The 22,021-nt window shown below is 44.6% G+C and overlaps 1 protein-coding gene across 7 annotated transcripts in view; it reads right to left on the bottom strand.

Moving 5' to 3' along the window:
• Positions 1-1,154: 1,154 nt before the first annotated feature.
• KANSL3 (KAT8 regulatory NSL complex subunit 3) overlaps positions 1,155-22,021 on the bottom strand; it is a 44,076-nt gene continuing 23,209 nt past the window's right edge. For 2 of the 7 annotated variants that reach the window (XM_012786920.2, XM_012786921.3), the window contains exons 9-21: positions 21,877-21,948; positions 20,626-20,700; positions 20,287-20,444; positions 17,846-17,909; positions 17,202-17,402; positions 16,845-17,001; positions 15,288-15,365; positions 13,652-13,843; positions 13,108-13,192; positions 12,751-12,881; positions 11,629-11,738; positions 10,987-11,209; positions 8,252-10,650 (exon numbers count right to left, since the gene is read on the bottom strand). In XM_012786920.2, the coding sequence (XP_012642374.1) occupies positions 10,307-10,650; positions 10,987-11,209; positions 11,629-11,738; positions 12,751-12,881; positions 13,108-13,192; positions 13,652-13,843; positions 15,288-15,365; positions 16,845-17,001; positions 17,202-17,402; positions 17,846-17,909; positions 20,287-20,444; positions 20,626-20,700; positions 21,877-21,948 (1,890 nt within the window). In that variant the 3' untranslated portion in view covers positions 8,252-10,306. Of the gene's footprint in view, positions 3,650-8,242; positions 10,651-10,986; positions 11,210-11,628; positions 11,739-12,750; positions 12,882-13,107; positions 13,193-13,651; positions 13,844-15,287; positions 15,366-16,844; positions 17,002-17,201; positions 17,403-17,845; positions 17,910-20,286; positions 20,445-20,625; positions 20,701-21,876; positions 21,949-22,021 lie in introns of those variants that run through there. The other 5 variants (XM_012786925.3, XM_012786926.3, XM_076000996.1 and 2 more) reach the window with 5 other exon arrangements.

Here is a 22,021-nt window from a genome sequence, read left to right on the forward strand (position 1 = left end):
TAAGAAGAACCGACCTATGTGTGGGACTGAGCCAATTAGGCTGTCTTTAGAATCTGAACTGAAAGACAGAGACTGGCCTTCCATGAAGGGCTCCACAGCTGAAAAGTCCTGTGGTGATGGGATCAAAACTGGTCCCCAGCAAGTCCAAGACAGCTGAAGTCACGAGGCAAGCACCAAAAAGCGTGATGCCCCTTGTCTATAAGAATGCCCATTGAGAGACTATTCCCCTTTAGAGTTACTTTGGTGAATGGATGGGTTTCTGCTACTTGCAAGCATCAATCTTGACTAAAACATATGCTTGAAATGAAGATATAGTAAGAAAGACTTATCCGCATTATCATTACTATGGCCCTGTCCCTATACTCCTGAAATTTAAGACAGCTGTCATTTAAGCAATCTAATCCTCATCTTACTTCATTTGGCTCACCCGAGTCAGTGAGACCAGAGGTGAGAGGGAGGGAAAGAGTGCAAGAGGTCTCTACTAAGGGACAGTAACGAAATGTGCTTAGGTGTACCAGACACTCAAAGCAGTCTACCAGAAGTATGGCTCCACCCAGAGGGTTCCAATGCCCAGAATTTACGGGTTGGAAGGAAGGTCTTCTTAGAGACAAGTTCACAGATCTGGAGGTTGGACTTCATTCATTCATCTCTAAGTCTTTATTAATTTATTAGGGGGTGGTGGTGGAGGTATTGGATGTGCAAAAGGATACTGATCTCTCAGTATCAAGGGTAAGGGACGCCACCTCCTGACTCAGGCCCAGCCAAGAGCCCCACCTTAGCAGCATCATTCACTCTTGGCCTGGTGGGAAGTAAACTGAAAGGGGTCATATGTAGGCCAAGCCACCCTCTCCTCACCTCCTGGGCTAATCTCCACTTACGGTCTCTCATCTCAGAACCCCAGAACAGTGCAGAGTAGAACAGACTCTGATATCAGGCTGCCTGGGTTCCAGTCCTGCTTCTGCCTCTTCCAGCTGTGTGACTTCTCTGTGCCTCAGTTTCCTCACCTGTAAAAAGGGAATTACAGTACCCACCTCATACTACCTGGCATCAGTGAGATGATCACTAGCATATCTCAGGTATATTTTCTGTGCCCACTTCATTGCCCCAGAATACACATGAGAAGTCAACTGAAAACAAGGTAAGCAATCCAAAGGTGGTTTTTTGGCTTTTTTTAATTGTTTTTGCTAACGGTAAGAACAGAACTGCCGTAAGGGCTCAGCTCTATAACCCCATCCATCCCAAGATTGTTCTAGCGCTGGGACCAAGAGCAGAAAGATCTTCCTCAGTAACCTCTTCTCAAAGCCCAGGGATATCTTCCATAAGGCATCAACATGCATCTGTCATCCAAGAATGTATGGCCTTCTTGATACTTCTACATTTTCACCAATAAAATCACCTTCTGAGGTTATAGATTCCAGTTCTGCTATGAGATAGGTAAAGCTTCCTTTTTCATTTCAAGAAGTGTGGTTTGAGAAGGGAATTGGGGAACATGACTTGATAAACTTCAACCACTTCCCCTGTTCGCCTGTCCCTCAAGGTGCAGAACCACCAATGTTCTCGCAGCTCCCTTCTCCACAGTTCTGGAGTTCTTCAAGGTGTATAGCCCAAGCCTTAGGAAGTCATTCACAGGAGGTGCACTAGGATTTACCACAAAGCCTGGTCAATTTCTTAGTTTCTTTTTGGCCCCAGCATACACCTGACCAGCATCTTTCAGGAGCAGCCCCTCCAGTGTTGTCTAGGCTGCTTTCCTAAGTCAGGAATGGGTTGTTTAGGACCTTCTGTCTGTCCTAAATGATTCCTAAAAGCTCCACATAGCTTCATACAGCCTTACTGTCCTCTGATCTTTTGGTGTGTTATGATCCTATCTGTAAAGCTATCAAACTCTTAAATCCTGGATGCCTCTTTCAAATTTCATACCTTCCTCAAATTTATGAAATACCTCCTGAATTTCAGAAAGTTACTTACCAGCTAATGCAAAAATGTAGCCTAATTCTGTGTGAATTACTGCTGAGACCAGCTCTTCAGGTCAGGGAGGGAAGGTTTGGTATAGGATCTCCCTCTACTCCTACCACACAGCCTCCTCCTGACCGACTGCAACTGAAATTCCTGCACACTGTGCGCTTCCTCCTGGCTACCTCTGACTGGACTGAACACAAGGGGTCTGGTGTAGATACACACAGCAACATGGGTCAGGACCATGGACCACAATTTGAGCCATGTTGTGGGCCCTCCCTGCCTATAGAAAAGGACACTAAGCAGATCACACTTGGGTTGCCCTGTGTATCACCTTGACTGGAAACATTATAGAAGGGAAGGAAGCCTGCTCTGGAGGATAAGTTCCAAGATAAATCTAAAACTACCTTTGCACCAAGTGTTGTGAAGAGGTAATGAGAAAGCTCAGAGCTCCATCTTTGGTGACCACTTCTCCAGAGATTACCACCTACAGGGCTCAGGCTAGTAGCAATAGCCCTGGCATAGTACAGTCACTGCCAATAATCTTCCCACCTCTAAGTCAAAAGACAAAAATTCTCAGAAACAAAAACAGTGAACCAAGAACTTTGTCATTCTGATGCCCTAAGTTTCCTGTGAAGACCAAGACACTATGTAGCTTGTTTTCCCAACTTCACCTCCAGATACTGGAGACAGGACTTTCAGGTGTTGAGCTTTCTTCCCTCTGACTTGGCAAATTCTTCTCATCTCCAGCAGAATCACCAGTTCCTGAGGTGCCAGATGCAGAGACCCAAACCCAAACTGTTTTCACCACAGGGCTTACTGGCACATCCTTTAAACCACTTCTGTTGCTGTTCCATGCCTCTTCTTCAGCCTACCTGGACCTGAAAACTCTCTGGATGTAGGAATTGCCCAAAGCATGCTAAAACAAAGAAAGGGACCAGCTTTCACCTCCTGGCAACCATGGCTTCCCACATCTACAGTAAGCCGAAGGGGCTGAAAGATGACAGCCCGTTCTCTTTGCCTTCATCATAAAACACAAAAATCGCTAAGTTCCCAAGTCTCAGCAGGCTACTCAGTATCTGATGTGGTTTCTGATGGGGAGTTGCATGGGGAATACTCTCCTATGGCTGCTCAGTGAAGCCAACAGTGATATCTAAAACAATCCCTTTTGGCTCTGAGCCACCAGCCAGCAAGCCAGGACAAGCTCAGTCCTTAGCAAAGGCTCTCAATCCTAACTCCTGCAGCCCCAGGCCATGTGGACGTCTCTTCTCAACTGGACACGGAGTAGCACAGACTTGCAAAAGGAAACTCCTTCAATAAATGTAGCACTCAGTCCAACCCTGACACTAGCGTTAAACCTCAGCTTGAGCAGGGGAGGAAGTGCACTCCGATCCGTGCACAGCTAGGTCTGCTGGGGAGGCTGGGGATTCTGGAGCCGGACTTGCAGGTCCTTGAGGACGGTGCTTCCTTTGCTGGCGCTGTATCACCTAACCTCATGGTTTCTCTGAAGACCCAAAGGCCTAACCCCTGAAGAAAGTTGGCAGAGAGGCAAAAATGACTGTCTTAAAGAGGTCTTCAGACACATGGACAGCTCAGCAGGACCACGCATGTGTCCAGGGCCCACCGTGAGGCAGGCATCACCAACCTGGTAAGGAGGACATATCACACGGCATCTTCAGGGTGCTGGGGGCAGGCGCTGTGGCAGGAGAGGTAGTGAACAAGGGTCAAAGCTTTGCCAAGTTACCATATCCAGACCCTCTAATCCCATCATCCCACTCCTGAGAATTTATTCCAAAGAGGTAAATCTCAATAGGGAAAAAACTGGATACAAAAGGACATGTGCTCTAGCTGTCAAGTGGTTAACAAAAACATCAACTCTAGGGTCAGAGACTCATCTTACCACTTTAGGGCAAGGCTTATGCTCTCTGAGCCTCCTGTAAGATGCAGATGACAGCACCTACTTCCCAGGGTCGTTGTGAGGATTAAATGACATAATAATCCACATAAACCACCTCAGTATAATATATGTTTAACTATAAGGGCCAGCTTTTATTACATACAAGGACATGAAGGGAATGCAGAGAAAAGAAAACAGTGAGTTATTAAGTGCTACAGAACTGAAGATTTCCACAATTGTTCTGACAATATAATTTTTTAGGTCTTAGACACATGGGGTGTGGAGCATGCCATCAATTGTTGAGGCCCGCAGCTTAGGAAGGAGGCACAGTAGAGAGGGTGTGCCTTTTTTCTCCAAGGCTTTCCCCCCTTTTCTAGATTTCACCCTTGGGAAACTCCTAAGAGGTCTCTGAGAATGCAGTAAAGGAGGGAAGACGGAAGGCACACAAGGGAAGAAATGAGGAAGGGTTTGACAATCAGAACCTCATGGGCTCTCCCGGCCCATCTGTACACAGATGATCACCCTGTTCTGATTATGACTGCATCTGAGAGTGAGCCTGCTCACTCAGGGACAACTGGAGGTGCTACCTGCCAGCATGACAAGAGAAGAAGAGATCTTGTCACCACAGGCAAGGAGTCCATTTTCTGGACTCTGATGCAGGACACAGCACGATCCCTCCCCTCCCCTTCTTCCTTGAAGCTTCTTGGCTGTAAGGAGCACACAATAGTCCATTCCCATAAAGGAAACATGTAGTAAATGATAATCAGCATCAGAAACAAAACAATTAATGGCTTGCACAGACCTTAAAGAAGTCTAATTGGTGTATACAATATTTTTTCTTTTTAAATTCATTCCATCCTTGCCAAGCATGGTGGCTCATACCTATAATCCCAGCACTTTGGGAGGCCAAGGCGGGAGATCACTTGAGCCCAGGAGCTCAAGACCAGCCTGGGCAATAATGAGACCCTGTCTCTACAAAAAATTTAAAAATTAGGCCGGGCATGGTGGCTCACACCTATAATCCTAGCACTCTGGGAGGCCAAAGTGGGTGGATTGTTTGAGCTCAGGAGCTTGAGACCAGCCTGAGCAAGAGCGAGACCCCATCTCTACTAAAAAATAGAAAGAAATTAGCTGGATGACTAAAAATATATAGAAAAAAAATTTAGCTGGAGTTCAAAACCAGCCTGAGCAAGGGCAAGACCCCATCTCTACTATAAATAGAAAGAAATTAATTGGCCAACTAATATATAGAGAAAAAATTAGCCGGGCATGGTGACACATGCCTGTAGTCTCAGCTACTCAGGAGGCTGAGGCAGAAGGATTGCTTGAGCCCAGGAGTTTGAGGTTGCTATGAGCTAGGCTGATGCCACAGTACTCACTCTAGCCTGGGCAACAAACGGAGACTCTGTCTCAAAAAAAAAAAAAAATTCTAAATGTAATACCATTATCACAAGTAATAAGGTTAAAATTTCTTAATATCAACAACTATCCAGTGTTCAAACTTCCAATTGCCTCAAAAATGTTGAAAAATGGGTAGTTTGTTTCTCAGCATTTAAAAATTCATGTTCCCAAAGCCTGAGAAGATTCTGAGCCCCCACTAATCCCCACCACAACAGTCACTAACTTAAGCTAACTTCCTCACTAGACTAGATGAGAAAACCAAAGCCCAGAGAGGTTAGGTGATTTGCCCAGGATTACGCAGCTGGCTGAAAACAGATGGCCTGACCCACACAGTCCAGCGATTTTCCTCAATATACACTGTCTGGTGGTCTCAACACTGAGGTAACCATTAGAAGCTTTCTTTTTCTTTTGAGACAGAGTCTTGCTTTGTTGCCCAGGCTAGAGTGAGTGCTGTGGCATCAGCCTAGCTCACAGCAACCTCAAACTCCTGGGCTCAAGCAATCCTGCTGCCTCAGCCTCCCGAGTAGCTGGGACTACAGGCATGCGCCACCATGCCCGGCTAATTTTTTTTTTTCTATATATTAGTTGGCCAATTATTTTCTTTCTATTTATAGTAAAGACGGGGTCTTGCTCTTGTTCAGGCTGGTTTCGAACTCGTGACCTTGAGCAATCCGCCCGCCTTAGCCTCCCAGAATGCTAGGATTACAGGCATGAGCCACCACGCTTGGCCCCATTAGAAGCTTTCTAGTCAGCAAGCTTTAATCTGGTAACATCTCCTTGCCTGTTAGAAAAGAATCACCACTAGATCCCTTCTAGTAATTACTCACCCATTTTCTAACATGAAAACTAATCTCATGTTAACCACATCAGGTATAAAGAAGGCCAGACCTTGGTCTTTACTATGTGCTTCAAGTTAGCCATGGAAAGGGAGGATTCTCAATTAATTCTACTATCTCTTCAACACTAACCAGCTCCCCAGGCCACAGCAAGACCAGGAAGACCACCTGACATAGGAGGAAGTTATCCTGTGGCAGGGATCTGTGTTCTAGTTGTGCATCAATATGACATCAGCAAAAGTGAAGACAGCTAAAAACAGGCCCAAATGGTTTTGCAGTCACTTCCACCAAACCATCAATGAACCGATCATTTCTGTATTATATAATTGTTTTAGAGTATGAGAAAAAAAATAAAACACTTCCCATCTCATTCTACAAGGATTGAATCACCACTTTTATACACCTGAGCAAGTAAAGCACAGACAAAAATTGGAAGTTGAAGAAGAAAACTAAAGGCCAATCTTACTAATAAACATAGAGACCAAAGAGCAAATATTAATAGAAGAAATAGACAAGCTTTTCCTTCAAAACACTTGGCTTCTTTTTTTCATTTTGCTTTCTTTTAGTAGAGTCTTGTTTCCTTTGTATGCACAATAAAAATAAATTAAGGGATGTGTAAAAAAGAATAGGACACATTGAAAAAGCCATTGAACCTGTAATTCAGACAGTTATTCAGACAGATATTAGAAAACCTATGAAAGTAACTGATCATTTTAACCAAAAGAAAATATTTATGCTTGTTCATCTTGTCTGATTTTAGAAGGGCAATGGACAAAATTCTAAACCCATTATTTTTATCAAGAGAAAGGAAAAAAATAAAGACGATCTTAGCAAACTACAAGAACTGACACTTCCTTGAGGATGTGCATTATCAAATAATAACATAAGGCATAGGAATAGACAGATGCAGGCTACAGAATGGGCCCAGGTGGGCACAGTAATTTAGGATGTGAGAGCAGTGGATTTCAATGGACTCATCCCTACATCACTTACTTAGTATGCAAAAGTAAGTTACAAGAGGACTAAGGAACTAAAAGAAACCCAAAAAAAAGCATTATAAGAAAACACAGAGTTTCAGTATAGGATGACAGAAAAATTCTGGAGATAGACAGTGGGGATGGTTGTACAACGACATGAATGTGCTCAATGTTCTGAACTGTGTACTTGGACATGGTTAAAATGGTAAATTGTATGTTATGCATATTTTACCACAATTAATTTTTTTTTTTTTTGAAGACAGTCTTGCTCTGTCGCCCTGAATAGAGTGTGTTGGCGTCATTGTAGCTCACTGCAACCTCAAACTCCTGAGCTCAAGTAATCCTCCTGCCTCAGCCTCCTGAGTAGCTGTGTCTACAGGCATGTGCCACCACGCCCAGCTAATTTTTCTATATTTAGTAGAAACAAGGTCTCACTCTTGCTCAGGCTGGTCTTGAACTGAGCTCAAGCAATCCTCCCGCCTCAGCCTCCCAGAGTGTTAGGACTGTAAGTGTGAACCACCATGCCCGGTCCATAATTAAAATTATAGAGAAAAGATTATATTCTTGTGGTAGGACTAGCTTTCTTAAGACATAAATCCCTGGAGCCATAAAGGGAAATATTTGAAGATTTTACTACATAAAAATTTTATTCTTTTTTTTTTTTTTTGAGACAGATTCTCACTCTGTTGCACGGGCTAGAGTGCTGTGGCGTCAGCCTAGCTCACAGCAACCTCAAACTCCTGGGCTCAAACAATCCTTCTGCCTCAGCCTCCCAAGTAGCTGGGACTACAGGCACACTCCGCCATGCCCAGCTAATTTTTTCCACATCTCCAGAGTGGTAGGATTACAGGCTATATAAAAATTTTAGGCCAGGCATGGTGGCTCACACCTGTAATCCTAGCACTCTGGGAGGCCGAGGTAGGAGGATCACTCGAGCTCAGGAGTTTGATATCCCGTCTCTACTAAAAAAATAGAAATAAGTTAGCTGGACAACTAAAAATATATGGAAAAAATTAGCTGGGCATGGTGGCGTGTGCCTGTAGTCCCAGCTACTCAGGAGGCTGAGGCAGAAGGATCACTTCAGCCCAGGAGTTTGAGGTTGCTGTGAGCTAGGCTGACGCCACAGCACTCTAGCCCAGGCAACAGAGTGAGACTCTCGTTTCAAAAAAAAAATTTTTTTAAATGTCTGTATGAAAAAGATCCAGAAATAAAAGTTAAAAGACATCTACTTTTGTAACTTCATCAAAATAAAATATATTGAAAGCAAAAACAACAAAAAAGTTAAAGGCACTCAATGCTTCAATAACAAGAAAAAAAAGACAAGTCACTGACTACAATAAAGTATATGCAACTTGTATAACAGATAAAGGATTAACACCTGAATATATAAAGCTGCTATAAATCAAATAAAGAATAAGACAAGCAATTCATAAAAGACTTAATCTCATAAGTAATCAGAAAAATATACATTTAAAACACACTTTCACTTTTGGGGGGTGGGGGGGAAATGGGCATTTATTGAAACCTTAAAATCTGTACCCCCATAATATGCCGAAATAAAAAAAAAAAAAGATCTTTAAAAAAATAAATAAATAAAACACACTTTCATTTTTCACCCATCAAATTGACAAAATTAAAAAATCTGATTTCTACAACAAAGATAGGAAAACAGATATTCTCATCACTGTGGCTAGACTTGTAAATTAGCAAACTTTTTGAAGGGCAATTAACAGCTAGCCAGCTATTAGATGCACATATCCTCCACTTATTGGTCTTTAGCCAAAAGAAATGCTCCCAGAGGTACAAAAAATCAACAACAAGGGTGTTCACCACAGCATTATTTACAACATCAAAAAACAAAACATAACTGTCTACCTAACAGTAAGTGTTAGTGAAATACACGTTCCCACATCCACCCAGTGAAAGACTAGCCAGCCTCTCAAGCAAAAGATAGGGTCTCTACATAACTGACAGGGAAATATGCCACAACATGGCTTATAAACAAAGGCTAGCTACAATGCAGTTCATATTCTGTGATACCATTTTTTGCCCAAAATAAATAAAATAATGTACTTTGTATAGAAACACAAATCTGGAAGAATCCATATCAAGCTATTGCTATTAACAGCGAATATCATCTGTGGGAGTAGCATCATGGGAAAATTTCACTTTCTAAATTATATTATTTCTATGTTTGAATTATTTAAAATAAGCATAATTGCTTTTATAAAGGACTAAAATAAGGACTAAAATAAAAAAATAATAACACTTCCACCCCTCTGTAAAAAGGATTAGCTATGATCCCAATGAATGTCAGGAGCCGATCTCTGTGCAGTATTTTCCCCTAAGAGGAAAGATGAAGAGACAGAAGAGCTTCTGGAATGGCTCAGAAACTGTCACCTGCCAGTAGTACCTAGCACCCCAGTTCCCAGGTGGGCTGGTGTGGTGATAAAGACAGGGCTGGGCCAGGTCTTCAGTCATGCAGCCTGCACAGCACCCTGCCAACACACACAAAGGTCTTGGCTGAACAGTGGATATTGAAGGAAAGTACACTCAAGGCTGGGCACAGTGTCTCATGCCTTATAATCCTAGCACTCTGGGAGGCTGAGACGGGAGGATCACTTGAGGTCAGGAGTTCAAGAGCAGCCTGAGCAAGAGCGAGACCCCGTCTCTACCAAAAATAGAAAAAATTTGCAGGGCACAGTGGTGCACGTCTATAGTCCCAGCTACTTGGGAGGATGAGGCAAGAGGATGACTTTAACCCAGAAATTTGAGGTTGCAGTGAGCTATGATGATGCCACTGTACTCTAGCCAGGGTGGCAGAGTGAGAATGTCTCAAAAAATAAAAATTAAAAATACCTGGACTCAAACTTATTTTATTTTTTTGCTTAACTCCTGATCTTTGGGTGGCTCCTCAGAGAATTAGTTTAAGATTAGAAACATTTTACTTAAAAAGGTCACAATGGAAATCAGATTCAGCTCAGAGGAACTAATGGTGACTTTCTGGGTAAGAGCTATAAAAACCTAGCTGTGCCCTAAAAAGACAGCAACGAACACTAAGATCTGGGAAGGCACAGTGCTAGAAAGCCTTTAGTCAAAGAAAAAGAATATTAGCCACCTAGCCTCTACTCACAGCCTCTAAATGATGAAACCAAAAATGGGAGGGAAAAAGGATAGGAGAGGGAAGGTAAACAAAAACATTAAATACCAGGCACTGTTACACACGTAAACATATTTAATCCTCACAACATCCAGGGACTATTAAAGAAGAGGAGACTCAGAGAGGTCTGTGATTTGCTCAAAGTTAAAAAGCTACAAACCCCAGAGTCCAGATTTGAATCTGTTTTGCCTACAAGGCCAGTGCATTGGTAGCTCCTCCAGTTAGCTGGTCGCTTGGCCCCAAACTTCTCATTATTGGAGCCAGTGTTCTTGATCTTTCCAGGCAGACTCACCTGTGAGCTGGAGGGCAGCACCTGGGAGGTGGGCTCCTCAGACGGGGCTGCTCCTGAGCCCATGGGGCTCAGTGTGGTGATTCTGCTCGGCTGGCCACGGAGTGTCAGAGTAATAGTGGTGGGGACCTTCAAGCCTGAGAGAGACAGAGAAGGAGTGTTTTGGGGTTACAGCCTCTACTTTCTGCTGAGGCTTTCCTTTCCTGGAGAGTTTCTTCCCCACATAACACACTCCCTCGGCCTCCTCCCCAGCTGGGCCATCTATGCCCTATCAGTCAATCTGAAAGGCAATAGGAAACAGCCTGTGTTCTCTCGACCTCTCTGGGGCATGGGGTCCACATAGCTGAATCCAGGGTCAATGTCAGGACCCTGTGTGGTTGGGTTCAACATCATACCTTGCCCATGTGAGATGGGAAGGTCCTAGGGGATGATCCCAGATTTGGGAGTCCCCACAGTTCTCATGAGAGACTCACCTGATGCTTGGTTAGAGATCTGAGCCAGGCCAGGGAGGCTGCTTGCCAACTTAGCGAGGCCCCCATTGGTCAGCAGCTGGTGGATGGCTGTGGGCTTCCCACCAGGAGTGGCACCCAAGGAGGAGAGAGTGGTGGCCACAGGAATGGTACGGACAATGGTGCTGGTGCCCGTGGTGATGGCACCCAGGCTCTGCATGGGGGTGGGCAACTTCACACTGGTGGCCTGTGGGACACACAAGCCCAGGTGATCAGAAGCTGTCGCCCAACAGCAACATTCGAGTTTGGAGGGCCCACAGCATAATATTAAAGGCTAACATGTTTTGAGTGCCTACTACATGCAAGGTACTTTTCCAGGCATTTTGTATACATTATCTTATTTAATCCATAAGACAAATCTATGAGGGAAATCCTATTATTACTTCATTTTACAGACAAGGAAACAGAGAGGTCAAGAAACTTGCCCACGGTCACAAAGTAAGTGATGGACCTTAACCTTTCGCAGCTCCTGGCTATGTATTAATAGTTAGAAGGTTGTGTGTCCTTGACCCACTTACTCCAGACCCAGTATCCCTGCCAAAACCAACTAAACTGAGAAGGCCTTGTCCCCACACCTGCCCAGCCCAGTGGATATCAGATGTGCACCTGTGGGACTGGCCCTGGGGAAGAATTTGCTGGGAGGCCAGAGCTCTTGCTGCTGATATCCTGCAAGCTGAAGCTGAGGCCTTGGAGGAGGCTGCTGGCTGATGTGGCCCCTAGGAGAGGACATAATAGGCATTGGCACAGGCTCAATCACTTGCAAGTATCCCAAGAACAGCCACACTCACCCACCTTCACTACCAACTAAAACACCAATGCTTTTGCTCTTGGACATTCCCCTGCCCTCAGAAAGATGCCAGGAAGGTCTCCGGAGGCAGGAGTGCGCATGCTGGATGCCACATGAAGAGAGGTACTATGCCAGACACTGCCTTGGATTCACTCTGCACATTCCAACCTGCTCCAAACCACCACAGTTTTGAGAAATCTAAATTCCCTTTCTTTCCAGGGAGGAAGGACTTTTTAAGCCAGAAGAATTCCAAATATCTAACTTAGGCTTCACCTTACACAGTCTGATGGCTCAAAGCAAAGAGGAAGGCCCTCTAGACGGAGAGGTGTGTCTGCAATGCCTCAGCCCTACTGGGCTCAGGCAAGTAGCCTTTCAATGTAGAGTGGGGGGTTGGATAAAATATAGGCAGGAAAATGTCTCGTGCTGCTAATGCCCAGGATAGCACCATTTTCAGTTTTATTCAGTTATATATGTGTTTAAACATCAAAATGGAACACAATACAGTTGGCCCTCTGATATCTGTGGGCTTCATATCCACAGATTCAACCCACCACACACAGAAACCTGCAGCTATGGAAACAGTAGATACAGAGGGCCAACTACACGATGCCATTTTATATAAGAGACTTGAGCATCTGTGTATTTTGGTATTGGTGGGCGGTCCTAGAACCAATCCCCTGTGGATACAGAGGAAAGACTGTACCCACATCTCCTATCAGCTATTTCCCCTTCCCTTCCCTGCAGACTGGGAGGTTTGTTCACTATAAAGTCCAAGGAATGCCCCCATTCAAGCTAGTTCCAGCTTCACATCAAGCCTCTATGACCACTCTAAGACCCAGAGGCACAGCCTTTAGCTCCAAGGATGCTTTCCTAGGATTCCCCCTCTAGCACAAGAACAAAAAGACTCTGTTGGGAGGGAAGAAAGCTGGGCCACAAGATACCTGGGAGGGAGTTACCAGGAGAGGTGGCCACCAAGCGGCTCTGGATGGTGTGCAAAGCACTGGGCGCAGTGCTGCTTGCCACCACTGAAGGGGCTGGGCTGGCTGAGACTCCACCTTCAGAAGCACTCGACCTAGAGACATAGAAAAGAGCACCATCATCCAAAGGCCAGAGGGCAGCAATACAGGGAAGGTCAAGAGTGGGGCCCAGCAAGGCTTTCAGCAGTGGACACAAGGCTAGAACCTTCAGTTTCTTTGCCCTGCCTTCCGAACCTGGCCTCTAGTCCTTCTACAAGTCAGGCCTAAAGTAAAGATCTCAGGCCTTAGAGTAAGAGCCAGGAAACACTTAAACAGACTCACCTGGCTGTGGTAAGAAGTCCTGTGAGCTCCTTGGCCGCTGCAGAAGCCTGCCCCAGTGTCATGGTGATGGGTTTCCCACCTGCCGCTGCAAGAGAGAAAACCCCAAGGCCACTGGTTAGTCCTCTCTGGCCCCTACCTTTCCAGGTTCCACAACTCAGGCTAAATGTAAGAGATTATGGACAAAAATTGGAGGATGAAAAAAGAACCACGTTAGAGTAGGGCTGGGGTTATTTTTTCTCTTCTATTTTCTAAACTTTCTGGAATATTTTATTAGCTTTAACTAAACCCCTCCCCCAAAAAAAGAACAAAATATATGATGCTTTGAATGACTCAACAGTTTCCTCTCATATTTTGCCTCACTGGTCCTCATTCAGGTGAGGGCACTGGCCACCTTGCCCATGTATGTGACCTTGTGCCTTCTTTGCTTTGGGCACCTCTCACAGGCAGAGGCTGAGCCGTGGGCTGGTAGCCACCAAGGGGGCAATGCTGTGTACCCCAGGAGAGCTCGGTCGGTCCTTATCTAAACATGCCAAGAGAAACTCACCTTCTGGAGCTCCTCCTTGGGAAGGAGCACAAGGCCCTCCAGCTGTTTCCCCTTGGGAGATAAGGGACACCTTGATCTTCGGTCGCTTGGAGGTCTTACTGCCAGGAAGAGGACTTGAGGGATGATGCCGCTTCAGCTGGACCCTAAGATCCTCTTTCTCTGCTTCCTCTGTTGGTTCCGATGAAATGGGAACTAAGAGATGAAGCTGAGGTGAGATCCTCCATGATCCAAAACAGCCCAATAGATACTGCCAGACACCAGCATGTGCACAGCCATGTGTGAGAACACATGGCAAAAACACCCCAAGTACAGGGCCACACTTCAAAGAGACCACCCATGCTTTAAGCCCACCCCCCTCAGGCCCTGCCCACAGTGAACCTAACTGTGCCTTCTCAGAACACAGCTCTATGCCCATCCCTCACCCTGCCCTGGAGTCAGAAGGGAAGGGGCCCTGAGTTGGTAGGAATAAAAAGACAAAAGTCACCCTGACCCTGCCTAGCAAAGGTTAACAACAATAACAAAAACAGAGGACTCACCACAGTAGATCTAAACAGTCCTTCTCAGACTCAAAGAATGTGATCATTTTCCTGTTTTAAGTCTTACACACATCACCACAAAGCTGAGGGCATTAAACATTCTATGAAAAACCCATGGAGGAGCAGCTCATCTAGTCCTCTCTAAAACAGAGAGTTTTTCACGAGGTTCAGAGAGTTTTTCACGAGGTTCTCCAAAGTCCCACATTGCCCTTTGTTGAAGGTCCACTTGCCAAATGGAGGCAATGACAAGGACTACCACCAGGAGTGAAAGCAGGCTTTTAGTAATTACCAGGTGAGGGAGCATCTTAGCCCAGGTAACAGGGCAACAGTGGCCCATGTCACAACCTAGTCCCCAGGTTGTTTGTACCAACACAGAGAAAAGCCATCTGTTCACATGTGGGCTTCCCCCTCTACTGAATCAAACAGACTCATCGTGCATACAGCCAAGCCTTTGGGACTCTTAAGTTATCCTTCAGGCTCCCTCATAGATTCCCCCCTCTTTAAGTCCACAAGTCCAGCCCAGCCCCTCTTTGTAGTACAGGCAAGCAGGAGCAGGGATGGGGAGGAAGGCAGCAGCCACATGAGGGTGGAGGAGCGGTCCTGACATGGGGCCACAGTCAGGGCATAGCTGGCTGGATGGACTGCTTAGGGGAGAAATGTACAGGCTAAAATCAGAGTAGGAAGATGGTGGAAGGGAAAGGAGTTACAGGATTTATGCTGATAAGCGGCTGGTGGGCTTGCAGCTGCCAGGATGAAAAACAAAAACAGACAGGGAGAAAAACACAAAAGGAAATGCAGGCTCACAGGCAATAAGCCACAGACACACAAAGGAGAAGCAGAGCCAAGAACCACACTAAGACAAAACAAGAAAAACATCATGAAAAGCAAACAGAAAGAACAGAGAAGAAGCAAAGACTACAGAGTAAGCCAAAAGAGACAGAAAAAAAAAAAGAATCAGAAGATAGAAAAAGGCAGAAAGAAAAGAAGAGGAGGAAACCAAACTGTGACAGATGAGAAGCAGATATGGGACAGAAATAAGAGGGAGGTGGAGAAAAGCAGAATGCAGAGGACAAAGAGGCGAGAGAAAGAACAATACTCACCAAAGAGACAGGAGGAGGTGCCAGGAGGAAGAGCTTTCCTCACCAGCATATTTTGTTTCAGAAAAGCAGCAAACTGTGCTGGAATGAATCAGAAAGAATTACAGAATCATAGCCAGCCAGAGAAAGGAGAAAAGCAGAGGTATTAAGAAAAAGATGAAAAAGGTATAGAAAATGGTCAACGGAGGCTCTGTCTAAAGTTATTGCATGGGAACCTGACTCTGCCATGCAGGAGCTCTGCAGAATCACCTATAGATTGAAGATGATAATCTGGACCTGCCTCACGGGGCTGTGGCCAAGATTCAACAAACTACAGCAAGTCAGGTGCCAAGAAGAGGGCGTGGCACGTAGCAAGGCTTTATTTATGTTAGTTGCTATTGTTCCCTGCTTGCCCATCAGCTCTGCTCAAGCCAGGGTTCTAAGGCAGCTCTCACCCACTAGGTCCTGTTTCAAACGCAGTTCACCAATCAGCCTTCTAGAACTCCTTAGATTCTCAACTAACTACCCCCTACAGAAGCAGAGCAGACCACCAGCTCTGTCTTCATCAGCAGCCTAAGGGCACATTGTTCACACAGAACATGGCACTGGCCACAATTCAAGAAGATCCATGACCACAGAATCCATGCAAGCCCTAGGTGCCTGGCCTCTTTTTTTTTTTTTTTTTTTTTTACCTTCATCCATTCACTCACACTTCTGCTCACAAGGGGCCTAGGTTTAAGTTCTGATCCTTTGGCTCCACTAAAACAAACACAAGGGAAGTGAGCCGATCAGCTTCCTATCCCCTCTTGCATCTCTCTGGTCAATAGCCAACTATAGCTGCTGGTTCTTCCCAGGCACTCCTATGCCCCTCAGAACCTCAGATGACACATGCTCCTAGATGCATCATCAAACACTGATGCCCAAGAGGCCATACCTCAAGCCCACCTAAGTGGATCAAAGTGGAGGCAGAGCTACTGTTCCTTCTTCCCCTATCCACTGAAACCTCCCTTTTCTGTAGCTCCTTACACAGAACTCACAGCTCTCCAAACTTTAATTTCAATCATAAAAATAATTCCCAGCCTTATCTAAAACCTATCTGCAGAGAACCCTGATAAACTTTGCTGAAGGTCTCAGTGTGCGAATCTTACCTCTTTAAGGACAAAACAAAGAAAGGGCACGATGCCAGTTGAGTTGCCCTAGAATTTGATGAGTAAAACCAACCACCCAGCATACATGATTAGTTAACTCCATACTGCAGGACTGGCTAGTGAGGCTTGGAACAAAAGACGACGTAGCTTCTCCAATTATTAGGTAGAAAAAAGTTTAGGCCAATATACATGTTCACAAAGCCTAACTTCCCCAGAACACCAAGGCAAAGCTCTAACTAGTGCCCACAAAACCCCACTAATATATAGCTCTTAGAATTCATTTTAACCTAATTTTGCCTAGACAGAAATGTAGGAAAGGGGTGCCTCTCATATTCCCCTGGAAAAATATGCAGATGCTAACACTTTTCAACCGTCACATGACATTAACTTCAGAAGACAGAACCCAAGAGGGATCACTACCAGGTGCCTATACCTTGGGCTTGTTTGTGGGTCAGCACAGCTTCTGTCCGCTGTACATGTCTCTTTAGCAGCTGAGAGCTCCCAATCTGACTGGACTTCTGGGCAGAGGTCACTGTGGTCACTTTAGTCTTGGGACTCGAGGTAGGGCTGCTGGACACACTGGAGAGATCCTGAGTAGGATGACAAAGCCAAGAGACAGCCAATGCCATAAGGATCTGACTCAGTCAGCCTGCCCTCCTGGAACTCCCCTCATAGGAACTCACAGGCCTACAGCACTGACAGGGCAGACAGACACCCCCAGGAAGCTACAGAACCAACTCTGCTGTCCTGACTCCTCAGCAAAAGTGCTCCCTCTCCCTGCTTGCTCTACCTCCGAGCCCGAGGGTGAGGCAGGCAGCTTGGCAGCTGGGGAGGCAGGTCGACTGCCCCGCTCAGGGACTTCAAAGGCCAGGTCTCTGCGGGCTGCATCACGGGGCTTCTTCTTCTTCTCAGCATCCTGGTCCCGAGGCTCCGAGCCCACGTGACCCTCAGTGCGAGTGAGCACTCCAGTGAGGAAGTCCACAATCTCATCCTAGTGTAGGGAGAGCCAAGGCCAATTAGTCCTTGTTTGGAGACCAGGAACTTCTCAGAGAGTTTCACACTACAGTCGATTCTTCCTTGGCTCTGTCATCCAGATGTGCCAGTCCTTCCCCACTCACACCAGGCCTGGCATCTGAGTAGCTATGGTTTGAGAAGACCAGAAGGTGCCTAGCTGAGGGGCGCTCTGAGGTGGGCACACTCCACCACTATTCGAATAGACCCTTCTCTCCTGATACTTCACTCATATGTTCATTCACCACTCTCCTTTTCTCCCTCTTTTCCCTTTTCTTTGCTTATGATGGAGGCCTATCAGAGGCCCCAGCGGATATGCCCTCACCCTTCAGAGCCCAAGAGGCTCCTGCCAACAAGACCAAACCTAAAAAGCTATAAGAAAGGAAAACTTAGCTGAGAAAAACATACAAAACAACTGTTTACCTGAATACATCTGTCCACCATGCTCTGAGTCAACCCTTCTGATTTCTTCTTTGCTTTGCTTATTCTAAAAGATGAAAAAGAGGAAATGGTTACTTCTTAAACATTCCATGGCATCTTATGGAAATAAGGATAAATTTATTTTCTGTGTTGGTTATTTTCTAGGCCGAGAAAGGAAAACTATGTTAGCCCTCAGGCAGGTAAGATAACCTCTCTGAACCTGTTCCCACATTTGCAAAATGTGGAATAATAACACCTCATTCATGAGTTTGTAGAGATTAAGCAAAATAACATGTAAAGAAACCAAGCACGGTGCCCTGGACTGCCACTCCAGAAGTCCTATACCTATGGCTTAATAGATTAATTCTATCCAGATTGCTAAACCTCATCTAGAGGTCCCTCAACATGGTCCCAAACTCTGAGATTACTGGGTGCTGCTGAACTGAGTCAGTAGGAGAGGAGGAAAGGTGGTCATAGGTTGGTTCTAAAGGGATAAGAGAAAGTGACCAGCTGCATTCCTGTCTCTGAAATGTAGCATTAAAACCCCTGGCTTCCAAGTGGGGGTCCTGGCAAAGAAAGAACCAGGGGACCATGTGACAGGACAGAGAACAGCATTCATTATGAGCTTCCAGATTCTGACATCCCAATTTACTGATGGTTGGTTTCTGATCTTGTGTACCACCGTCATTTTATAAATGAGGACAGTGAGTCACAGAAGTTAAGCAATTTAGCCAAGCTTCTTAGCAAGGCGGTTAAGAATAACTGAGGTCTCCCAATTCTCAGTCCAGTGCTCTTCCACCATGCAAACATGTCTCAGCAGCCTTACAATCTAACTCTCAGTAACTGCATTCTAACAGCTTCCCACTCCCTCATAACTACTCAGCACACACGGTCCATTCTCCTGCAGACAGAGTGTTTGAATTACCAAGAAAAACAATGTATTTACATGAAAACATTACCTTGGGTTATCAAAAGACTGGAAACTAAACTCCTAAGAAGCTGACTCTTCTAAAACATTTCTGAGTAGGAAACTGAAAGACAGCTGGGAGCAGGTACATGCTCTAAGCTCTGTAGTTAAAACATGTAACTGAAATTAATCTCTAAGACTGAGAGTATTTAGGCCGGGCGTGGTGGCTCACGCCTGTAATCCTAGTACTCTGGGAGGCTGAGGCAGGCAGATTGTTTGAGTTCAGGAGTTCGAAACCAACCTGAGCAAGAGCGAGACCCCCTCTCTACTATAAATAGAAAGAAATTAATTGGCCAACTAATATATATAGAAAAAATTAGCTGGGCATGGTGGCGCATGCCTGCAGTCCCAGCTACTCGGAAAGCTGACGCAGCAGGATTACTTGAGCCCAGGAGTTTGAGGTTGCTGTGAGCTAGGCTGATACCACGGTACTCACTCTAGCCTGGGCAACAACGTGAGACTCTGTCTCAAAAAAAAAAAAAAAAAAAAAAAAGATTGAGAGTATTTAAAAATGAGGACAAATAAATGACACAACCTCTTTTTCAGTACATTTCATGCAAATGTAACTAAAGGCCCTGTAAGCCCTAACCTTAAGAGTGGTCATCTCAATGACCCAGATTACCTTCCTAAAAATCTTTCCAAACTTTGGCTGTGTTTATCTCCAAAATACATCAAAGGATGCTTAATATAAATATCATCCATGTTCACATTGATCCTCAGTAAGGAATACAATTTTCAAAAATGGCTACCCCAGAGAAAGTATAATAAAAAGGAGTATATTTACAAAATCTCAAACTATCTTCTCCTCTCAAAATAACAATTAATTAGAAAAGGAAAAATAGTCACTTGACATGGAGAACCTGGCAGAACCTACCGTAACCATGTGATCAAGGTTATCAGCAGCAATGATAAAACAAATCTACATCGTGTATCCTCTGACAGGATACACTGAGAAGGGCACATGCCCTCCATGGCATTCCTGCCAAAAATGCATATTCTCAATGTAATCATAAGAAAATGTCAGAAACCTAAACTGAGGGGCAGTCTACAAAATAACTGGCCAACAGTCTTCAAAAATGTCAAGGTCATGAAAGATAAAGACAGACTAAGGAACTCTATCAAATTAAAGGAGACTGAGAGGACATGGCCACTAAATGCAACATGATCCTGGACCAGAAAAAAGACATTATAGACAAATCATCAAATTTGAGTCTGTAGATAATAGTATCGTATCAACATTAATTTCCTGATTTTGAGAATTTTACTTGTTATACAAGATATTATTAATAACATTTGGAAAATTCAGATGAAGGGTATATGGGAATATTTTTGTACTAGTCCTGTAACTTTTTATAAATCTGAAATTAAAGAAGCAAAAAAAAAAAAAAATTTTTTTTAAATGTCCACTTTTAACCGAACCAGATTCATCTACTTACATTGCTAACATGGTTCTCGCAGCTCTATGGAACCTACCTACCTGAGATTATCGTCAGCTCCCCCAACCACCACCAAGCTGTTCTCAGCCCGAATCTTCTCCCGGAAGTCCTCCATGGCTTCAGGGTGACACTGCAGGGAATTCTGACCAATGACAAAGAGGACTGGAGTCTTCATATCCAAGAGGGGATCATCCACATCCTAAAAGATGTACAGGTTTCAGAATCAGCTAGTTCATACTCATGAAGCACTGACCTGGAAACTGCACTCAGGAGAGTCAGCTGTGCAGCTGCAGTCTACCTCAACACCAGCTTGGAGGACGCACGCACACCCTCACTCCCGCTGCCAATGACCCAAGCAATCAGCTTCGCCTCATTCTTACCCCTCTGGGGCCATCCACGGTAAGCAGAGGAAACCCAAGGCAGACAATTGCAGTGACGTACTCCATCACTGACACCTGTAAATAACAGCACAGTTTGTCTCAAAGTCAAATGACCTCACTGCACATCAGCCTACCTAGAATCCAGAAGTGGTCCAGGCCCATCAGCCAGTCCCACCTCCTCCTCCCTTATCCTAACCTCCAGATGCATCAATCAGCCACAGAGGCAATAGTAAAAGCATGAAACCCAAAGTGGCAACTACCTAGAGAACTGGGGCCCAAGAGGACCCTAGCAGGTAGCTGAACTGTAAAATGGTAGGTTCAATACTCCTGCCCTGTCAATCTCCTCCACTAGAGCCCTCTCACTCTGTTTTTCTCCATGAATAATATAATTGAGAGAACACAAATTTTGCCATTATTGGTTAAGTGAAGAAAATTTTTCTCTACTGAATATACAGCTCCCAGACATCCCGGATTTTTACAATAGTCGCTGACTAAGTTCCGCCATCCTGGGAGCAGGGACTATGGGGGAAATGGCTTTCTTCTTCTCATGGCTCTAGATATCACACTTGACTAGACTGCATGAAAAAGAAGAATTGGGACTTTGGATATGTCAGGAATACTTACACAAACTGACAAACATACAAATGTATACAAATAAGGAAGAAAAGGTTCCTTGATGTTTTGGAAGGGAACTGATCATGAATACAACATTAAAGTCAAGAGTTATTAATTTTTGCCTGCTAGAATTACTGTTAATTTTTTAGATGGGAGAATGGTATGGTACTTGTGTTTGGAGGAAAAAAATGAATCTTTTTTTTTTTTTAAGAAATAAATGCTCTCTAAATGAATCATGTATCATTTATATAGATACATGTTCTATAAAGGAAATGCTATGACATTTGAGACTTTCTTGAAAATAATCTGGGGGATTGAAAAGTGAGCAGGGGTAAGATGAAACCAGCCCAGGTGAGAGTTGATTACTGGTAAAGCTGGGTGAGGGGCCCATGGTGTTTATTATGCTAGTTTATTACACTATACCTGTTTTTGTTTTGCTTAATATTTTCCACAATAAAGTTTAAAAAAATAAAGTTTGTCTTCTACAATTTAAAATGCAATTATATAGGTAAAGCATCTAGCACAGTGCCTGAAACACAGTAAAGGACTCAACAGCTGCTATCATTAGTAGTATTATTCTACCCCAGGACAACCTCCAGTTCCTCATGACCTCCAAATAAGACAGAAATTACTTACATGACAGGCCACCAAAGCTCCTGTGTTCCAGCCAATCAAGATTATGGGCTTGTGTGGGAAATGGCTGTGAATCTTTGTGGGAAGAGAAAGAAGACAGTAAGGTAAAAGGCCACAGATGGGCATGGAACAAGCCCAGAATGCTGGG

This window comes from Microcebus murinus, chromosome 3, assembly GCF_040939455.1.
Source record: "Microcebus murinus isolate Inina chromosome 3, M.murinus_Inina_mat1.0, whole genome shotgun sequence".
Taxonomy (NCBI): Eukaryota; Metazoa; Chordata; class Mammalia; order Primates; family Cheirogaleidae; genus Microcebus; species Microcebus murinus.